The following is a 21634-nucleotide window of genomic DNA, read 5'->3' as shown; positions in this document are numbered from 1 at the left end:
GTGGCTGCTAGTAGGAGACTAGTAGGAGCCAGTAGGAGTAGGAGCCAGACATTATTTAAATTAAATTAAATACATTTTTTAGACAGAGTTTAAACAAAGTTAACATACATTATATACAACTGGATAGAGTAATAGAATTAGAAGATATACAAATGTACAGTGGGTATACGCTTGATACAGTGAGCGTACGGTGTATACACAGTGGGTATATGGTTGAGTTACAGTGGGCATACGGTTGATATACAGTGGGTATATGGTTGATATACAGTGGGTATATGGTTGATATACAGTGGGTATATGGTTGAGTTACAGTGGGTATACGGTTGATATACAGTGGGTATATGGTTGAGTTATAGTGGGTATACAGTTGATATACAGGGGGTATATGGTTGAGTTATAGTGGGTATATGGTTGATATACAGTGGGTATATGGTTGAGTTATAGTGGGTATATGGTTGAGTTATAGTGGGTATACAGTTGAGTTATAGTGGGCATACGGTTGATATACAGTGGGTATACAGTTGAGTTATAGTGGGTATACAGTTGAGTTATAGTGGGTATATGGTTGATACACAGTGGGTATACAGTTTAGTTATAGTGGGTATATGGTTGAGTTATAGTGGGTATACAGTTGAGTTATAGTGGGCATACGGTTGATATACAGTGGGTATACAGTTGAGTTATAGTGGGTATACAGTTGAGTTATAGTGGGTATATGGTTGATACACAGTGGGTATACAGTTGAGTTATAGTGGGTATATGGTTGAGTTATAGTGGGTATACGGTTGAGTTATAGTGGGTATATGGTTGATACACAGTGGGTATACAGTTGAGTTATAGTGGGTATACGGTTGAGTTATAGTGGGTATACAGTTGATGTACATATTGACAGTATCAGTATGAATATATCTAAATACAGAGAGATGGACATAGTGCAATGCAGTAGAGTGCAGTTATTGGATGCGGTGTGCAGCACAGAGTGCATAGTCCTTCAGTCTGAATGGGCCAGATTTCCTGTTGGTGAGGGCCACAGCCCAGGGGAATAAACTTTTCAGGTGGTGGGAGGCTTTGGTCAAATAATTGCTGATCAGAATTTCTACGTGGTTTTCCATTGTGACAGTGACACATTAAAAGACGGGCTTGTCCGGGATTTGAACCCGGGACCTCTCGCACCCTAAGCGAGAATCATACCCCTAGACCAACGAGCCACATACATGCCTGTTCTGTTATAACACATCGTATCATCCATTTTAACTCCAGTGTTACGGATGTTGGGGTAGAATACGTAAAGTTGGCAGAACTCATGCTCTCATGGTTGTCGTTAGTTACCACAGCCCAAAAGTCGAAATTGTCCATGACGTAAAAATGTATGTTTTGGTCTTCATTAAAGGTTAGGGTTCGCCACAAGGTGAGCAGTGTAGTTAAGGTTTGGTTTCAAATCAGATTTGCAGAAGAACATTTTTAGAAATATGCGGGGTTTAGACATAATGACGACTTTGTGGCGCTTCCTCTCACATGCTGATCGAGCGCTCTTCCCTCTGTGTTAATTAATTCCCCAGTTGATTGCAAATTAACGACCAGCTCTCGTCTCCCTATAGTGCAATCCTGATCTACAGATTTGAGTGGCCATTGTCCAAACGCCCCAAAATCGACAGCAGTACCTCTCAGCACCACCAGAAGACAGTGCAGTACCAGTAAAGAATCAAAGTTTTCATTACATGCGTGGCATTTAAGTGATTTTCAAAATCTCAGTATCGTTTTACAGACAGGCTCGTTGGTCTAGGGGTATGATTCTCGCTTAGGGTGCGAGAGGTCCCGGGTTCAAATCCCGGACGAGCCCTTCTTTTCGACTAGGCCAACCTTAATTGAAAAAATGAAAAGCTTACTCTGTGCCTGTCTGTTCTGTGGGCCTTTCTAGACAATTGGTACAAGGAGTTGTAATATTACTGGTGGTAAAACTCTTGTATTTATTTATTTATCCTTTATTGATACCAGTTATCATACTGAAATGAGAGGGGCCAGGATTGTGAGCAATCAAACATTTGTTTCAAACTATGAACAATACAGAACACATTTAATCAAACCCAGCAATCTGATTTACCGGATAAGTAAAACACAATAACAGCATTCTTCCTCTGCTGTCTAAGTTTTAATTCCTGCTCTCAGAACCATATTTATAGACATGAAACAAAACAAGATTTGGAATTCAGGTGAACTTTGTTTGTATAGGAGAAAATCCAGAAGTCAGTTTTGATAGAACAGCACCTTGAAAGTAGAGAGGAGTAGTAGTAGTGTTCAACAGGACACTGGCAGCCATAGACAGAGATGTCTGGCTCTGTTTCATTCTCCACACTCCATTGAAAATGCCTTTCAGTCCAGGATTGGGCTTAATCTGTGACCGAAACCAAGGCAATAAACCTACCCCAGTGGTGTAGCACAGTTTCACGGGGCCCTGCAAGGTCCAAGCAAGGCCCCCACTTTAAAACATGTTCTTCTTTAAAACATGTTCTTCTTCCATGGGGCAGAGAGAAAAATGTGCCATATTATAGCTAATATTATCATAGCCACGGGAAGTACCACCTGACACGTGTAGCATATCAAGAAGCGGATTAAAAAGCATGATCATTACACAGGTGAACCTTGTGCTGGGGACAATAAAAGGCCACTCTTAAAATGTACAGTTCTGTCACACAACCCAATGCTACAGATGTCTCTAGTTTTAAGGGAGCGTGAGCAACTGGCATTCTGACTGCAGGAATGTCCACCAGAGCTGTTGTCTGAGACCAGCCACTCGGACAGCTGTTGAAACTGTGGGTTTTCACAACCGGAGATTTTCGGCACAAACTTTCAGAAATGTCTCAGGGAAGCTCATCATGTCCTTGTCGTCCTCACCAGGGTCTTGACCTGATTGCAGTTGGGCATCATAACCAACTTCAGTGGGCAAATGCTCATCTTTGATGGCTGCTAGCTAGCAGGCTGTAGAAGTGTGCTCTTCACAGATTAATACCAGTGTCAAGTGTACCGGACAGATGGTAGACAGCGTGTATGGCGTCGTGTGGGCGAGCAGTTTTCTGATGTCAACGTTGTGAACAGAGTGCCCCATGGTGGTGGTGGGATTATGGTATGGGCAGACATAAGCTACGGACAACGAACACAATTGCATTTAAATATGGCAATTTGAATGCACAGAGATACCGTGACGAGATCCCGAGGCCCATTGTCGTACCATTCATCCACCACCATCACCTCATGTTTCAGCATGATAATGCACGGCCCCATGTCCTAAAGATCTGTACACAAATTCCTGGAATCTGAAAATGTCCCAGTTCTTCCATAGCCTGCATACTAACCAGACATATCACCCATTGAGCATGTTTGGGATGCTCTGGATCGACGTGTACGACAGCGTGTCCCAGTTCTCACCAATATCAAGCAAATTCGCACACCCATTGAAGAGGAGTGGGAGAACATTCCACATCAGACCACAATCAACAGCCTGATCAACTCTATGTGAAGAAGATGTGTCACGCTGCATGAGGTAAATGGTGGTCACACCAGATACTGAATGGTTTTCTGATCCACGCCCCTACATTTCTAAGGTATCTGTGACCAACAGATGCACATCTGTATGTGTACTCCCAGTCAGGGCCTAATGAATGTATTTAAAAAATGACTGATTTCCTTTATATGAACTGTAACTCAGTAAAATCTTTGAAATTTTTGCATGTTGCTTTTATATTTTTGAGATCAGTGTATAATAATGTTAAGTGTACATTAAAAAAAAAGTCTGGGAGAGAAAGCAACGGAAATAAAAGTTGCGTGTGCTTACAATTTCAGCATCTTAGCTGTATGACATTGGATCTCTCCCAGTCTTTTTTTCACATATAGGCCATTTAAAAGTCTTCCCACCGACACTCAGGCCTTCATAGCCCATCGTCTGGGGCGCAGTCAAAAATGAAATGTCTAAATCAAAGCAATATCCATGTTGTTCTTGTTCAGTTGTCAGTTTGTTACTTAAACAAATAGATCATGGCTACCCAATGAATGGGTTGTCACTTAGGCTACATAGCCATTAGTTATTAACTATTGGTGGAAGATAATGGTTAGAACATTGAGTCAGTAACTTAATGGTTGCTGGATCAAATCCCTGAGCTGACAAGGTAAAAATATGTTGTTCTGCCCCTGAACAAGGTAGTTAACCCCCTGTTCCTAGACCAGTTAACCCCCTGTTCCTAGACCAGTTAACCCCCTGTTCCTAGACCAGTTAACCCCCTGTTCCTAGACCAGTTAACCCCCTGTTCCTAGACCAGTTAACCCCCTGTTCCTAGACCAGTTAACCCCCTGTTCCCCGGTAGGCTGAATTTGTAAATAAGAATTTGTTCTTAAATGACTTGCCTAGATGAATAAAGTTTTTAAAAATAATTTTTAAACATTTTTTACATTTTACTACAGTGGGCTAACTAAGGGTCACACAGAGTGTTTATTTTTTTAATTGTTATTTTATTGAATATCCGAAACATACAATATACTTGCAGTGAAGCCGCTCAACAACTACATCACACCAGTCATCTAACAACTATACCATACCAGTCATCCAACAACTACACCATACCAGTCATCCAACAACTACACCACACCAGTCATCCAACAACTACACCACACCAGTCATCCAACAACTATACCACACCAGTCATCCAACAACTACACCATACCAGTCATCCAACAACTACACCACACCAGTCACCCACCACCCTCCCATCCAACAACTACACCACACCAGTCATCCAACAACTACACCACACCAGTCATCCAACAACTACACCATACCAGTCATCCAACAACTACACCACACCAGTCATCCAACAACTACACCACACCAGTCATCCAACAACTATACCACACCAGTCATCCAACAACTACACCATACCAGTCATCCAACAACTACACTACACCAGTCATCCAACAACTACACCACACCAGTCATCCAACAACTACACTACACCAGTCATTCAACAACTACACCACACCAGTCATCCAACAACTACACTACACCAGTCATTCAACAACTACACCACACCAGTCATCCAACAACTACACCACACCAGTCATCCAACAGACTCCCATCCAACAACTACATCACACCAGTCATCCAACAACTACACCACACCAGTCATCCAACAACTACACCACACCAGTCATTCAACAACTACATCATGCCAGTCATCCAACAACTACACCACACCAGTCATCCAACAACTACACCACACCAGTCATCCAACAGACTCCCATCCAACAACTACACCACACCAGTCATCCAACAGACTCCCATCCAACAACTACATCACACCAGTCATCCAACAACTACATCACACCAGTCATCCAACAACTACACCACACCAGTCATTCAACAACTACACCACACCAGTCATCCAACAGACTCCCATCCAACAACTATACCACACCAGTCATCCAACAGACTCCCATCCAACAACTACACCACACCAGTCATCTAACAGACTCCCATCCAACAACTACACCACACCAGTCATCCAACAACTACACCACACCAGTCATCCAACAACTACACCACACCAGTCATCCAACAGACTCCCATCCAACAACTACACCACACCAGTCATCCAACAACTACACCACACCAGTCATCCAACAACTACACCACACCAGTCATCCAACAACTACACCACACCAGTCATCCAACAACTACACCACACCAGTCATCCAACAACTACACCACACCAGTCATCCAACAACTACACCACACCAGTCATCCAACAGACTCCCATTCAACAACTACACCACACCAGTCATCCAACAGACTCCCATCCAACAACTACACCACACCAGTCATCCAACAGACTCCCATCCAACAACTACACCACACCAGTCATCCAACAACTACATCACACCAGTCATTCAACAACTACACCACACCAGTCATCCAACAGACTCCCATCCAACAACTACACCACACCAGTCATCCAACAGACTACCATCCAACAACTACACCACACCAGTCATCCAACAGACTACCATCCAACAACTACACCACACCAGTCATCCAACAACTACATCATACCAGTCATCTAACAACTACATCACACCAGTCATCCAACAACTACACCACACCAGTCATCCAACAACTACACCACACCAGTCATTCAACAACTACATCATGCCAGTCATCCAACAACTACACCACACCAGTCATCCAACAACTACACCACACCAGTCATCCAACAGACTCCCATCCAACAACTACACCACACCAGTCATCCAACAGACTCCCATCCAACAACTACATCACACCAGTCATCCAACAACTACATCACACCAGTCATCCAACAACTACACCACACCAGTCATTCAACAACTACACCACACCAGTCATCCAACAACTACACCACACCAGTCATTCAACAACTACATCATGCCAGTCATCCAACAACTACACCACACCAGTCATCCAACAACTACACCACACCAGTCATCCAACAGACTCCCATCCAACAACTATACCACACCAGACTCCCATCCAACAACTACACCACACCAGTCATCCAACAGACTCCCATCCAACAACTACACCACACCAGTCATCCAACAGACTCCCATCCAACAACTACACCACACCAGTCATCCAACAACTACACCACACCAGTCATCCAACAACTACACCACACCAGTCATCCAACAGACTCCCATCCAACAACTACACCACACCAGTCATCCAACAGACTCCCATCCAACAACTACACCACACCAGTCATCCAACAACTACACCACACCAGTCATCTAACAACTACATCACACCAGTCATCCAACAACTACACCACACCAGTCATTCAACAACTACACCACACCAGTCATCCAACAACTACACCACACCAGTCATCCAACAGACTCCCATCCAACAACTACACCACACCAGTCATCCAACAGACTCCCATCCAACAACTACACCACACCAGTCATCCAACAGACTCCCATCCAACAACTACACCACACCAGTCATCCAACAACTACATCACACCAGTCATTCAACAACTACACCACACCAGTCATCCAACAGACTCCCATCCAACAACTACACCACACCAGTCATCCAACAGACTACCATCCAACAACTACACCACACCAGTCATTCAACAACTACACCACACCAGTCATCCAACAGACTCCCATTCAACAACTACACCACACCAGTCATCCAACAGACTCCCATCCAACAACTACACCACACCAGTCATCCAACAGACTCCCATTCAACAACTACACCACACCAGTCATCCAACAACTACATCACACCAGTCATCCAACAACTACACCACACCAGTCATTCAACAACTACATCACACCAGTCATCCAACAGACTCCCATCCAACAACTACACCACACCAGTCATCCAACAGACTACCATCCAACAACTACACCACACCAGTCATCCAACAACTACACCACACCAGTCATCCAACAACTACACCACACCAGTCATCCAACAACTACACCACACCAGTCATCCAACAACTACCCCACACCAGTCATCTAACAACTACACCACACCAGTCATCCAACAGACTCCCATCCAACAACTACACCACACCAGTCATCCAACAGACTCCCATCCAACAACTACACCACACCAGTCATCCAACAGACTCCCATCCAACAACTACACCACACCAGTCATCCAACAGACTCCCATCCAACAACTACACCACACCAGTCATCCAACAGACTCCCATCCAACAACTACACCACACCAGTCATCCAACAGACTCCCATCCAACAACTACACCACACCAGTCATCCAACAGACTCCCATTCAGAGCGACACACAGAAGCATCCAGGATCAATGCCCTGCTCAAGGGCACGTTGACAGATCTCCCACCTGGCCAAAAAAGTGAACTCGAACCCTCCAAGATCCCCCCACAGTTCCCCAATAACTGTCCCTCAACCATTCGAGACCCCTCCAACAGCGCCCCCCAAGAAGAAAAAAAATAATGAAAAAGTCAGAAGTTTATATACACCTCAGCCAAATACATTCAAACTCAGTTTTTCACAATTCCTGACATTTAATCCTAGTAAATATTCCCTGTCTTAGGTGAGTTAGGATCACCACTATATTTTAAGAATGTGAAATGTCAGAATAATAGTAGAGAGAATGATTTATTTCAGCTTTTATTTCTTTCATCACATTCCCAGTGGGACAGAAGTTGGGTCAGAAGGCCTTTTTCTCCGCTCTTGTGACCATTTGATCTGAATGAACTGTGCCTTGAGTCTGTCAACAGAATCAAGACTTTAGATGTTCATGTTAATTATCCTACATTATAATTGTCAAACGTGACTGGTATTTAGCCTATATTTATGTAATTAAAAAGTCAAATGAAAGTTTGGCTACATTTTCTGCAGCCTCCCTCATGTCAGCAATGGTATGGACACGAGAGGCTGAAGTTAATACTGTAATCTAGGCTACACCTTTACATGTAGGAGGCAGGGCATGAAAGGGATAACTAATCCAGTTGTTTGTGTCGTCTGTTTCGGGAAAGTACCTGCGTACTATATCACATTTGACATTGTCCGTAAGCTTGAGTTCATGTGCATGTAACAGTATGGCTTCTGTCCCTCTCCTCGCCCCGAACCCGGGACCCTCTGCACACATCAACAACAGCCACCATTGATGCATCTTTAAGCCACAGCCCTTGTAGAGCAAGGGGAACAACTTCTTCAAGGTCTCAGAGCAAGTGATGTCACCGATTGAAACGCTATTAGCGCGCACCACCGCTAACTAAGCTAGCCATTTCACATCGGTTACATGCACACAAACAATCATACAATGATGGAAAGACCTGTGTGTTGTCCTTGTTAATGCAGACAGAAAAGAGCTCCAACTTCTTAATCATAGTCTAAGTTTTTGTCCAGGACATTGGTCCTTCTGTGGCTCAGTTGGTAGAGCATGGCGCTTGTAACGCCAGGGTAGTGGGTTTGATTCCCGGGACCACCCATACTTAGAATGTATGCACACATGACTGTAAGTCGCTTTGGATAAAAGCGTCAGCTAAATGGCATATATTATTATTATTATATTGAATATAGTTGCGGAGAGTCCCTGTAATTTCAGATTCAGATCATTCAGGCGAGAAAAAACATCACCCAGATAGGCCAGTCGTGTGAGAAACTCGTCATCATGCAAGCAGTCAGACAGGTAAAAATGATGGTCAGTAAAGAAAACTTTAAGCTTGTCTCTAAATGAAAAAAAAACAGGTCAATACTTTGCCACTTGATAACCAGCGCACTTCTGTATGTTGTAAAAGCGTTACATGGTCGCTGCCCATATCATTGCATAATGCAGAAAATACACCAGAGTTCAGAGGCCTTGCTTTAACCATTTTCACTGGGTCCAAAACGTCTTTCAAGCTGTCAGGCATTCCCTTTGCAGCAAGAGCCTCTCAGTGGATGCTGAAGTGTACCCAAGAGCCTCTCAGTGGATGCTGAAGTGTACCCAAGTGGCTTCGGGAGGAACAGCGCCATTCCACTATGTCTCCCTGTCATGGCTTTTTCACCATCAGTACAGATACCAACACATCTTGACCACCAAAGTCCATTTGATGTCACAAAACTGTCCAGTACTTTTAAAAATATCCTTTCACGTTGTCCTGGTTTCCAGTGATTTGCAGAAGAGGATGTCCTCCTTAATTGACCCCCAATAAACGCAATGGACATATATCAGGAGCTGTGCCAGGCCCGCCACATCTGTTGACTCATCCAGCTATAACGCATATAATTCACTGGCTTGTATGCGAAGCAGTAATCTGTTGCTTTTATACATGTATTACTACTCAAAGGTCGTCTTTATTCTCGCTCAAAACAGTATGTGGCTTATTTTTCAAATTTCATGTTTCGTTTCTAAATGTCTGCGCAAGAGGGAAGGTTTCCCGCGAGAGAGTAACGGTTAATGTAATTGGATGATCATTATTTGACTACATCAGGGTACCTGTATTTGACATTGTGTTGTTATTTCGCTGAACACTAAATGGTTAAATTGTATTTTTGGCAGTGAAACGAGGCTACTCAGGTGAGAAAAAAACTCACCCAAATGTATAGCCCCGTTGGAAAATATAAATGTACTTTTTTATTTATTTATTTATGTGAATCACATTTTTATTTGGCGTACCCCCGACGGCATTGCTCGTACTCCTGGGAGAATACCTGCTCTAGAGTGATGGATGACTGGGACATCAGGACACGCATGAATTAAAAACATTTATGTAATAAAATTGACCAACAAGCACTGTTGGGGCTTTAAAAAAATGGGGGAAAAATGCAATGTGACTTCACATTGTGTTAACACCATTTCAAAAATAATGTTTTCTGGAGAGATAGAGAAAGAGAGAAGAGAGAGAGAGAGAGAGAGAGAGAGAGAGAGAGAGAGAGAGAGAGAGAGAGAGAGAGAGAGAGAGAGAGAGAGAGAGAGAGAGAGAGAGAGAAAAAAAAACATACGTTTTAACCGTTAACTATCAATCACTTCAGATTAAATAATAATTTGGTATGATGAAGCAATAACAAAGGGAGAAACTATTTGTACATTGTATATATATATATATATAATATGACATTTGTAATGTCTTTACTGTTTTGAAACTTCTGTATGTGTAATGTTTACTGTTCATTTTTGTTGTTTTTCACTTTATATATTCACTTTGTATGTTGTCTACCTCACTTGCTTTGGCAATGTTAACACATGTTTCCCATGCCAATAAAGCCCTTGAATTGAATTGAATTGAATTGAAACGCAGAGAAGGTTTAGATTGTCATTATGGAGACCCCTATTGGATGAATGTGGTAACTCCTCTCCTGTGACGGAGAAAGAAGGGGCTCGTTTTCAGGCCTGGTGGGCGGGACTTGAGTGGTCATTGACATTGGCAGAACATTTCCCAACGCGCCACTGTGTTCCCGAGATTGTGAAGGGACACAAAGATCAGCACGGGGACATGTCGAGAGTTTACATTGGAAGATTGAGCTATCGAGCAAGAGAAAAGGACGTGGAGAAGTTCTTCAAAGGCTATGGGAAGATACTTGAAGTTGACCTGAAAAACGGGTAAACAAAATGAACGCCTCGTCTCGCTCTGTGGTATAGCTAGCCGCGTTGTGTTTGTGGCCTAGTCCTCGTTGCCAGGCCCGAGCCTCTTGAATCAATGTTTTAACTGGCGTTTATTGGGAGAGTCACGTCAATTACTTTAGTTTGAAGACCTATTTATTATATACTTAGCTAGTTAAGAATTTGAGAAGCGTTTTTGCTTATAGAAGCAAAGTTGACTAGCGTGGGTTAAGGAGTTAACATACTGTAGCTAGCGTCAATCGTGTTTTGCTAGCTAGCTAAACTGCTAGGAGCACCTCATTGTCGTGTTTGTTTAGACCGAGGACACCATGTTAGTTAGTTAGTTAGCCAGCTAAAACGCACTAGGCGCTCTTTTCTTTGAATGAAATCGCAGCCACGTGTCAGAAGAGGTAACCTTAGTTTCACGTGTATGACTTCCTCATAACTAAGTTGGCTAACTAGTTAGCATCTTCAAACAACAATCGAATGCTATATTGACTCGCATAACGTTACGAAAATGAATTTATTTACTCCCTAACAGGCGTCGTTTAGATACTGTTTATGTAACATGGTTACAGTGGATAGCTTGCGTTACAAATCAAATTGTATTGGTCACAACATACACATGGTTAGCAGATGTTATTGCGAGTGTAGCGGAATGATTGTACAGCCGACGATGATGGTGTCTACTGGCATATAATTGTATCTGGTGGACGGGTCAAACATTTACAAGGCCATTTACAAGCACTCTTAACTACCAGTATGAATGGCAGTCAAAATCATGTTAGCTACTGTAGGTACATGGGTCAAAACACAATGTTGACTAAACTCAATATTCTCTTAGCTAGCTAACAGTACTCTGAACTAGACCATACGCACACGTTGAATTAATGTGGCCCCTCTAACACCCTGCAGTAATAGTGGCAAATATGAGAAGATAATAAAATGTTGCATTATGATATATGACATGGTCATTTGGGTCTGGCGTTGGTAGTTTTTAACTACTCACGTCATTTGATCCCAAATCTATGTGCCACCTCATCTCTGGCCTAACATACTGTCTCCTATGTGTAAAGGTATGGCTTTGTTGAATTTGATGACCCCCGCGATGCAGATGATGCTGTGTATGACCTGAATGGGAAAGACCTGTGTGGGGAGAGGGTTATTGTGGAACACACAAAGGGGCCGCGGCGGGACGGCAGCTACGGCTCAGGAGGAGGAGGAGGCGGAGGAGGAGGAGGTGGTGGCGGCGGAGGAGGAGGAAGAAGTAAGTATAGAATACAGTGGTGTTTTAACATTAGTGGGGATTTGAGACTGAGGGGGCCAACATGGCAGTGCATAGTATGTGGGATAGGCCACTACTGCATAACATCTCAAGTTTGTCCTTGGTGGTTGTAGTTCTTGTAATTGGGTTCTTTTACATTAACATTTTGGTTGTTTAGCAGACGTTCTTATCCAGGCCGACTGCATTCAGCTTAAGGTAGCTAGCTAAGACAACCACAAAGCACAATTTTATGTTTCAAATATAGTTAATGCTGCCACATCAAATCAAATGCAACTGGGGAGCATCAGTTGTCGTCCATTCTTTACCTAAGTGGTTTTACGTCTTGAAGATGTGTCTTTAAGTGCCATCTGTTAAATGGCTTATTGCTTCCTTGGGGATAGTAGTGATGGAAACTTAGTAAAAAATATACACAGGCAGTACCCTACTAGTATACATGGTCACAGCTGGCACTGTCATCCGTAATTTGGGTTGTGCTCGGCTCACTCCACATTCCCACCACACTGTATAAGGATGATTCCACCACAAAGTTGTTTTTCGTTTTTTTTTTAGAGGGCATTTCCACATAAAGATCTCTCCCATTTGCTGTAATTTCAGCTAGTTTCAGGGAGAAGTGGTTGCCATTGTTCTGACTACACTCAGGCGTGTAGGACAGGTTGCCGGGTTAGAGAAACCACCCTTTTCTCTAGCCTTCGCGGAGCTCGTACTACAGACGTACTAAGCCCTTCATGGTACTCCACTGTAATTGTTTGACTAATGGGTGTAGAGAAGACATTTTACTCTTGAGTAGTTGAGGGAATTCGAATTACATGCACCACTGCCACCAATGACATGCCGTTATCTTGGGAGAGGGTATGCTTGATTTAACTTGTTACACGGAAACAAACACACTCGTGTTCATTCGAATTGTCAGGGGGAAATGAGAGGGAAACTAGCTTGAGATTTACTACAGTAGAATATTTGCTTGATAAATGAATTGTGATTTGAATAGAATAAATTAACAAGTGAATTTGTTTTGAGTAATTTGAGAGTCTTGTGTAATCTGTTTAATTCAGGATTCTTTTATTTTTGTTTAATTAAAATGAATGTTGAATAATAAAGGTAAAGATTTAACAAAGAACCTCCAATGTTTTAATTAAAAGAGTCCTTTGCTGACTGCCTGCCCCTATTGCTGGCCTGGCCATGGTGTCCCCTTTCCAACCAAGAGTGTGGTTTGACCATTCTGGGCCCCTGGGCAGACCAAAAAAGGGAGCCAATGTGAATGAAGACCGCTTGTCCCATTAGTCCCAGGCCGGGTGGTGAGGATGCCATTGGGTTAGGAACAGATGTGGGTTGAGCTCTTATAGGTGCCTGAAACAAATGTGAATATATATTTAGATGTGCTAGTTAGAAACTTTAACTTTAGTGTCACCGTAAGTACTGTCTTCAGCCAATTAAAAAAAAAATTTAATCTAGCTTTTCATTTTGATTTTAAGTTTGTATGTACAGTTTTTGTATTCAGTTCTACGGAAACTTGAATCAGGTAGTTATTCATTTGTTTAGATCTTGTTGAGGGGAAGGCATATGTCAGTGTTCTTGAGTTTTCTAGACCAGAGTAATGTGTTCAGGTTTGATTTCCTTTCATCTTTTTTTTGTTTGTTGATAGTTTGTCTTTTCCCGCCCCTCCCCATTTTATAAGTGGCCATTTTGTTTACAGAATGTAGCTTTTTGAGGTTTAGTATTGAGGCTGTCATCAGTGTGTCCCCTGCCGTAATTACTGCTGCTCTGTCCTTGTTACCTTTGAAGGCGGGGGTGGTTATGGGCGTGGTGGCAGAGACCGATATGGCCCACCGGCAAGGACAGACTATCGGCTGATCGTCGAGAACCTGTCCAGTCGCTGCAGCTGGCAGGACCTGAAGGTACGGTGACCCGTTATTCAGCCACGCTAATGATAATACTCTTCTCTTCCTTGTAATTTCGACATCCCACGTTAATGTTTTGGAGAACGAGAACGTTTGAGCCCTTTTCACACAAAACCATTACGTGTACGTTTGTGTCGGGCTAATACTTTAGAGTACTCTGATTACTCTTTTGTGGTTATGGGTAACTTAATGCGTTAGTTTGTCGATTTTAAGTAATGCTACTTTTTATAGAAGGTAAAGTAAAAAAAATCTATTTTATTTTGCATCAGTCATTATTACATGTTGGTACCGCCAGAGTTATAGATTAGGGATGAGGCTATTGCAAGCGATTCAAAGGTACTGTGCTCCATCTACTGGGCATAAGAAGGACCAACACATGCAAGGCATCTTCAGAGGGTTTTTAGTTTTGGTAACGCAAAAAGTAATGTAACCTGTTACTTTCCACAGTAAGTAACGTAACCAGTTACCTCTAATGGGCTCCCGAGTGGTGCAGAGGTCTAAGTCGCTGCATCTCTGTGCTAGAGGCGTCACTACAGACACCGTGGTTCGTATCCGGGCTGTATCACACCTGGCCGTGATTGGGAGTCCCATAGGGTGGCGCACAATTGGCCCGGCGTCTTCCGGTGTTGGCCGGTCTAGGCTGTCATTGTAAATGAGAATTTGTTCTTAACTCACTGGCTTGGTTTAAATAAAGGTTAAACATAATGGAACTAAACAATCCGTTTTTAAAAGTAACGTTCCCAACACTGCAGAAGATTCATTGTTTAAAATCAGTGTTTAAGCACTATCCACTGCGGGGTTTTTTAAAACTACGGTGCGCGATAAGGTTCCATGTGCCCATCGGCACAATCTACTTTCTCATTTGTTATTTAATTTCCGGCTTCTCGGAGCTAAAGTTGGGTTTGTGTGTATACTCTGCTAATGACGGTACCAAAACAAAGTGACTGAGAGCAATGTACAACAGGACGAACTTAGCAAAACTTTTATGGCGATGCATATATCTGGGATTTCCTGCCATTTTCCCACCCATACAAGTACATAGGATATATATATATAGGATATATATACTTAAAAAATAAAGGGAACACTTAAACAACAAAATGTAACTCCAAGTCAATCACACTTCTGTGAAATCAAACTGTCCACTTAGGAAGCAACACTGATTGACAATCAATTTCACATGCTGTTGTGCAAATGGAATAGACAACAGGTGGAAATTATTGGCAATTAGCAAGACACCCCCAATAAAGGAGTGGTTCTGCAGGTGGTGACCACAGACCACTTCTCAGTTCCTGTGCTTCCTGGCTGAGGTTTTGGTCACTTTTGAATGCTGGCGGTGCTTTCACTCTAGTGGTAGCATGAGACTGAGTCTACAACCTACACAAGTGGCTCAGGTAGTGCAGCTCATCCAGGATGGCACATCAATGTGAGCTGTGGCAAAAAGGTTTGCTGTGTCTCTCAGCGTAGTGTCCAGAGCATGGAGGCACTACCAGGAGACCGGCCAGTACATCAGGAGACGTGTAGGAGGGCAGCAGGACCGCTACCTCCGCCTTTGTGCAAGGAGGAGCAGGAGGAGCACTGCCAGAGCCCTGCAAAATGACCTCTAGCAGGCCACAAATGTGCACGTGTCTGCTCAAACGGTCAGAAACAGACTCCATGAGGGTGGTATGAGGGCCCGACATCTACAGGTGGGGGGTTGTGCTTACAGCCCAACACCGTGCAGGATGTTTGGCATTTGCCAGAGAACACAAAGATTGGCAAATTCGCCACTGGCGCCCTGTGCTCTTCACAGATGAAAGCAGGTTCACACTGAGCACATGTGACAGATGTGACAGAGTCTGGAGACGCCGTGGAGAACGTTCTGCCTGCAACATCCTCCAGCATGACCGGTTTGGCGGTGGGTCAGTCATGGTGTGGGGTGGCATTTCTTTGGGGGGCCGCACAGCCCTCCATGTGCTCGCCAGAGGTAGCCTGACTGCCATTAGGTACTGAGATGAGGTCCTCAGACCCCTTGTGAGGCCATGTGCTGGTGCGGTTGGCCCTGGGTTCTTCCTAATGCAAGACGATGCTAGACCTCATGTGGCTGGAGTGTGTCAGCAGAGTCCAATTGAGCACATCTGGGACATCATGTCTCGCTCCATCCACCAACGCCACGTTGCACCACAGACTGTCCAGGAGTTGGCAGATGCTTTAGTCCAGGTCTGGGAGGAGATCCCTCAGGAGACCATCCGCCACCTCATCAGGAGCATGCCCAGGCGTTGTAGGGAGGTCATACAGGCACGTGGAGGCCACACACACTACTGAGCCTCATTTGGACTTGTTTTAAGGACATTACATCAAAGTTGGATCAGTCTGTAGTGTGGTTTTCCACTTTTAATTTTGAGTGTGACTCCAAAACCAGACCTCCATGGGTTGATAAATTTGATTTCCATTGATAATTTGTGTGATTTTGTTGTCAGCACATTCAACTATGTAAAGATTTAATAATAATATTTCATTTATTCAGATCTAGGATGTTATTTTAGTGTTCCCTTAATTTTTTTTGAGCAGTGTATATATCATGACACATGTCTAACATACCACATTTAAGTGATTTATATCAATAGGATCTTTGGTTTTCTCACCTTATCCCCACCTTTCCTGTCCTTCACCAGGACTACATGAGGCAGGCGGGTGAGGTGACGTATGCTGACACCAATAAGGGGCGCAGGAACGAGGGAGTGATAGAGTTCAGGCTATACTCTGACATGAAGAGAGCCCTGGAGAAGCTGGACGGCACAGAGGTGAACGGCAGGAAGATCCGGCTGATTGAGGACCGCCCCGGGGCCAAGCGCAGCAAGCGCTCTTACTCTCGCAGTCGTAGCCGCTCCCGGTAAATAAGAATGTGGGGTTGTGTCCCAAAAATCTCACTCTAGTCCACTGCTTTTGACAAAGGGCCCGGCCCCGTATGGCTCTGTGGGGAATAGACTACCATTTGGAATGCACACTGAGACTGGCTTATCTACAAACCATAATGAGTAGTTGTATGGAATTATGCAAGATGATTTGAGGGTCAGTCAATCTATAATCAGCGACTGAGTAGAATTTCTGCTTTTAAACATGGCCTCTGTATTGGAGGGGATGTGGCGATTTCAGTTGCCACACACACACACACACACACACACACACACACACACGTATTGCTTTCCCACCAGTTCACAACTACATATGAACTCGCATCACCCTAACCCCTCAGGGTACATGGCTTACCGTGAATCTACGTTCTCCTCCCTCCGTCTCCAGGTCTCGCTCCAGGAGCCGTAGGTCCCGTAAGAGCCGCAGTGACAGCAGCAGTCGCTCCCGCTCCAGGTGAGGCTCAGAGTGCAGGCAACGTTTAACTCATAGACCCATACCCAAGGGTGACCCCTGACCCATACCCAAGGGTGACCCCTGACCCATACCCAAGGGTGACCCCTGACCCATACCCAAGGGTGACCCCTGACATGTGTCCCAAATGGCACCCTATTCCTTATGTAGTGCACTACTTGCAACCAGGGCCTGTTGGGCTTCAGTCAAAAGTAGAGCACTATATAGGGTGATGTTTGGAACTATAGGGAAGAGGGTTGAAAATGTATATGGAAGAGGGTGCCGTTTGGAACTATATAGGGAAGAGGGTGCCGTTTGGAACTATATGGGGAAGAGGGTGCCGTTTGGAACTATATGGGGAAGAGGGTTGAAAATGTATATGGAAGAGGGTGCCGTTTGGAACTATATAGGGAAGAGGGTGCCGTTTGGAACTATATGGGGAAGAGGGTGCCGTTTGGAACTATATGGGGAAGAGGGTGCCGTTTGGAACTATATGGGGAAGAGGGTGCCGTTTGGAACTATATGGGGAAGAGGGTGCCGTTTGGAACTATATGGGGAAGAGGGTGCCGTTTGGAACTATATGGGGAAGAGGGTGCCGTTTGGAACTATATGGGGAAGAGGGTGCCGTTTGGAACTATATGGTGCCGTTTGGAACTATATGGTGCCGTTTGGAACTATATGGTGCCGTTTGGAACTATATGGGGAAGAGGGTGCCGTTTGGAACTATATGGGGAAGAGGGTGCCGTTTGGAACTATATGGTGCCGTTTGGAACTATATGGGGAAGAGGGTGCCGTTTGGAACTATATGGGGAAGAGGGTGCCGTTTGGAACTATATGGTGCCGTTTGGAACTATATGGGGAAGAGGGTGCCGTTTGGAACTATATGGGGAAGAGGGTGCCGTTTGGAACTATATGGGGAAGAGGGTGCCGTTTGGAACTATATGGTGCCGTTTGGAACTATATGGGGAAGAGGGTGCCGTTTGGAACTATATGGGGAAGAGGGTGCCGTTTGGAACTGTATAGGGAAGAGGGTGCCGTTTGGAACTATATGGTGCCGTTTGGAACTATATGGGGAAGAGGGTGCCATTTTCTGAGGGATCTCTTTGTAGACTTTTCTTTTGCAGACTTGTTGCACTCAAGTGATATCAACAGTAGCAAGTTACAATTTGTGGTTTTCTTCAAATCTGTTTACCAAGAGCTCTTGCCTCAATATGGACCTGGTGTAGCTCCCCAGATGTCCTGACAGATGTCTTAACCAGCTAGTGCTCGGGGAGTGGTGGCTATTTCTACATCGCCTCATTTCAAGTGCATATGAGGTAACTGTCTGCTCCTTTCTATTTCCCAGGGGTGCTGGCTCCCGCTCCCGTAGCCGCTCCCACAGCAAGAAGGACAAGACCAAGGGCAGCAGAGATGAGGAGCGCACCAACGGTGCCCACAAGGCCAAGGAGGGGCGCGGGGCCCGCAGCAAGAGCCGCAGCAGGAGCCGCAGCAAGAGCAAAAAGAGCAGCAAGAAAGAAGGGAAGAAGAGCAGGAAGGATGAGTCTAGATCCAGGTCCCGCTCCAGATCAGCAGCTAAGGATCGCTCCCGGAAGTCGGGTTCAAAGAGCCGCGAGCCGGCCAAGAGCGACGACGAGGGAGCTGTAGCTGAGAAGGGGGCCGCCCGTTCCCGCTCTCGCTCCCACACCCCTGCCGAATCCAAACCCAAGTCAAAGTCCAAATCTCCATCTCCCTCTCCGGCCAAAGCCCGCTCCCGTTCCCCCTCCGTCTCCCGCTCAGAGTCCCGCTCCAAATCTCGCTCCGCGTCTCGTTCTCGCTCCCGCTCTCTATCAGAGTCCTGAGCTGGGATGGCAGCATAACCCAGCAGTCGTGCCCCCCCTCCCCCCTGTTTGTTCTCGTCCCCTATCCACCACCCCTGCGTCTGTCCCTTTTCGTTTTTTGATAAAATAGTTGTAGAAAAAAAACTGGCTCCTCATGCTCAGTGTCTTTCACTCAATATTCCCCATTTCTTTTAAATATACAGTGTTTTGTTGGTCATTCTGCTTCTTTTTCCGGTAGTCTCTTAATCCAGGTGTTTTGTAAGATATTAAATATGTGAAGGAAGTTCGAGGGTATTTGCTTGGATAGATTTTTCTAAGTTGAAATGGGAATGTGCTGTAGTAAAGTGTCTTAAACTTTGTATCAATACTAGCATACTGTGCTGTCGATGTTGTGCCAGGGTGGTAGCTGTTTCATTCCGTTGTTGCATCTTTTCACTTCGTGGGAAATCCTTTTACCCAGTTACTTAAATAAACAACGCCTGATCTGGAATGCTTAGTTTGTCTCGTCACTTAAATAAGATTTAAATAATACACATTTTACCCTTTGTGTGTGTGTGTGTGTAATTTACTCTATTTATACTGGGGATATTACTTTTCAACAGTAACATTTCAGAACTGGCTAGGAGGACGTCTTCGAGTTGAAAGAAAATGGCTGAATTGTTGGAAGTTGTAGGTTTTGTTTTTCCACAGAAGACATTTAGTTCTGGGTGCTGAGATTAGTGCAGTTGGAACTTAACTACCACTCGCTTGGTCCCAGGTGTGCTATCATGTCAACCTCTCGTAACTTTAAGAGTACCACATGATAGCACTGTAGCTCAGTTGGTAGAGCATGGCGCTTGTAACGCCAGGGTAGTGGGTTCGATTCCCGGGACCACCCATACGTAGAATGTATGCACACATGACTGTAAGTCGCTTTAGATAAAAGCGTCTGCTAAATGGCATATATTATTATATGACTCATATCCATAAAAACCTAGCAGTCAAAACGGAAATGTTTTTTCCACCATTCATTTGAACCATAGGGGATTTTACCCTGGGGTGATATTTTGATAACAGTGTAAATCTCTGTAGGACAAGGGGACGTTTATCAATACATTTGCATTCATTTTACGCACACACATTCACACAATGTCCTGCTACCCGGCCGACAAAAGATTATGGGCCGTGAAAACACCGTGAGAATCACTCCCTGTCCTCTCCCTCGAGACACTATAATAGACACATTGTTTGACTACACACATTAATTATAACTTTATGATTCTGTTACATCCCTAGAAAGCACGAGCTCTTAAGTTGGGAAAATCTTGTGCGAAACACAAGACGCATGTCCCTAGCTGTGTGTTGCCGCTTTCCATGTCTGTTGACCGTAGCTTGTGAGGTGTGGAAACACTTTGTTGCTTTTATGAATTTTGTCTTGCTGCTTTTTGTTCTATGTTGCTCTGTCTGTATGCTACGTCTTGCTTGTCCTATATTGCTGTGTCTGTATGCTACGTATTGCTTGTCCTATATTGCTGTGTCTGTATGCTACGTCTTGCTTGTCCTATATTGCTGTGTCTGTATGCTACGTCTTGCTTGTCCTATATTGCTCTGTCTGTACGCTATGTCTTGCTTGTCCTATGTTGCTATTGTCTATATTGTAATTGTTCTTAATAACCTGCCCAGGGACTGCGGTCTTTTACTGAAACGTTGATTAATGTGCATTGTCCCTGTAAATAAAAAAACTCAACTCAACTTTCTGATTCTTGTCAATTTCTACAATTATATGGTTTCTGAGTGGACTATTCTAATAATTAATTTAAAGCTATAAATTCCATCAACAAATTACCAGCAAATGAAATGCTAATAAGCAATTTCAAACCAGAGTAAATTGAGTCTATATTAATCAGTCACCTTGTCCAAGAGAGATTTACATGGTTATCAAAACGTAACGCCAGGGTACGCCAACACGAAACAGCCTTTATTTTACAAGTCCAAACTTCCCTACGAGAAAAATGAATGGTGGACCGCTAGGTTTTATGGGTATTATGACACACCTCCACTTTGGGGCTCCATAGTCGTGCCAAATGCAATGCAATAACATGTTTGGCGTGATAAGGATTTGGTAAGCGCAGAATTAGACTGGCAACCGGGTTACTACACAATTATCGTGGCAACAAGAACGGATGGTGACCC

The 21634-nt window shown here is 44.1% G+C and overlaps 1 protein-coding gene and 2 non-coding genes across 3 annotated transcripts; 2 read left to right on the top strand and 1 right to left on the bottom strand.

Moving 5' to 3' along the window:
* Positions 1 to 1136: 1136 nt before the first annotated feature.
* On the bottom strand, positions 1137 to 1208 carry trnap-agg (transfer RNA proline (anticodon AGG)). The gene has a single exon. It is a non-coding gene; the product is annotated as a tRNA-Pro (tRNA).
* Positions 1209 to 1768: 560 nt separating this feature from the next.
* Positions 1769 to 1840, top strand: trnap-agg (transfer RNA proline (anticodon AGG)). Its single transcript has one exon. It is a non-coding gene; the product is annotated as a tRNA-Pro (tRNA).
* A 9066-nt stretch (positions 1841 to 10906) lies between these two features.
* LOC118397936 (serine/arginine-rich splicing factor 6-like) lies at positions 10907 to 19952 on the top strand. Its single transcript, XM_035792786.2, has 6 exons — positions 10907 to 11117; positions 12194 to 12384; positions 14185 to 14297; positions 16955 to 17172; positions 17583 to 17648; positions 18991 to 19952. The coding sequence occupies exons 1-6, from the start codon at positions 11011 to 11013 to the stop codon at positions 19481 to 19483; spliced, it is 1188 nt and encodes a 395-aa protein (XP_035648679.2). The 5' UTR covers positions 10907 to 11010; the 3' UTR covers positions 19484 to 19952.
* The last annotated feature ends 1682 nt before the right edge of the window (positions 19953 to 21634 follow it).

The sequence above is a fragment of the Oncorhynchus keta genome, chromosome 19 (genome assembly GCF_023373465.1).
Source record: "Oncorhynchus keta strain PuntledgeMale-10-30-2019 chromosome 19, Oket_V2, whole genome shotgun sequence".
Lineage (NCBI taxonomy): Eukaryota > Metazoa > Chordata > Actinopteri > Salmoniformes > Salmonidae > Oncorhynchus > Oncorhynchus keta.
This window is presented reverse-complemented; position numbering and strand designations above follow the sequence as displayed.

Bases quoted from the DNA above. Each gene is read 5' to 3' on its own strand.
- LOC118397936 (XM_035792786.2), top strand. From the start codon at position 11,011: ATGTCGAGAGTTTACATTGGAAGATTGAGCTATCGAGCAAGAGAAAAG. The intron at 12,385-14,184 runs GTAAGTATAGAA...TTACCTTTGAAG, and splicing joins CGGCGGAGGAGGAGGAAGAA to GCGGGGGTGGTTATGGGCGT. The intron at 17,649-18,990 runs GTGAGGCTCAGA...TCTATTTCCCAG, and splicing joins AGCAGTCGCTCCCGCTCCAG to GGGTGCTGGCTCCCGCTCCC.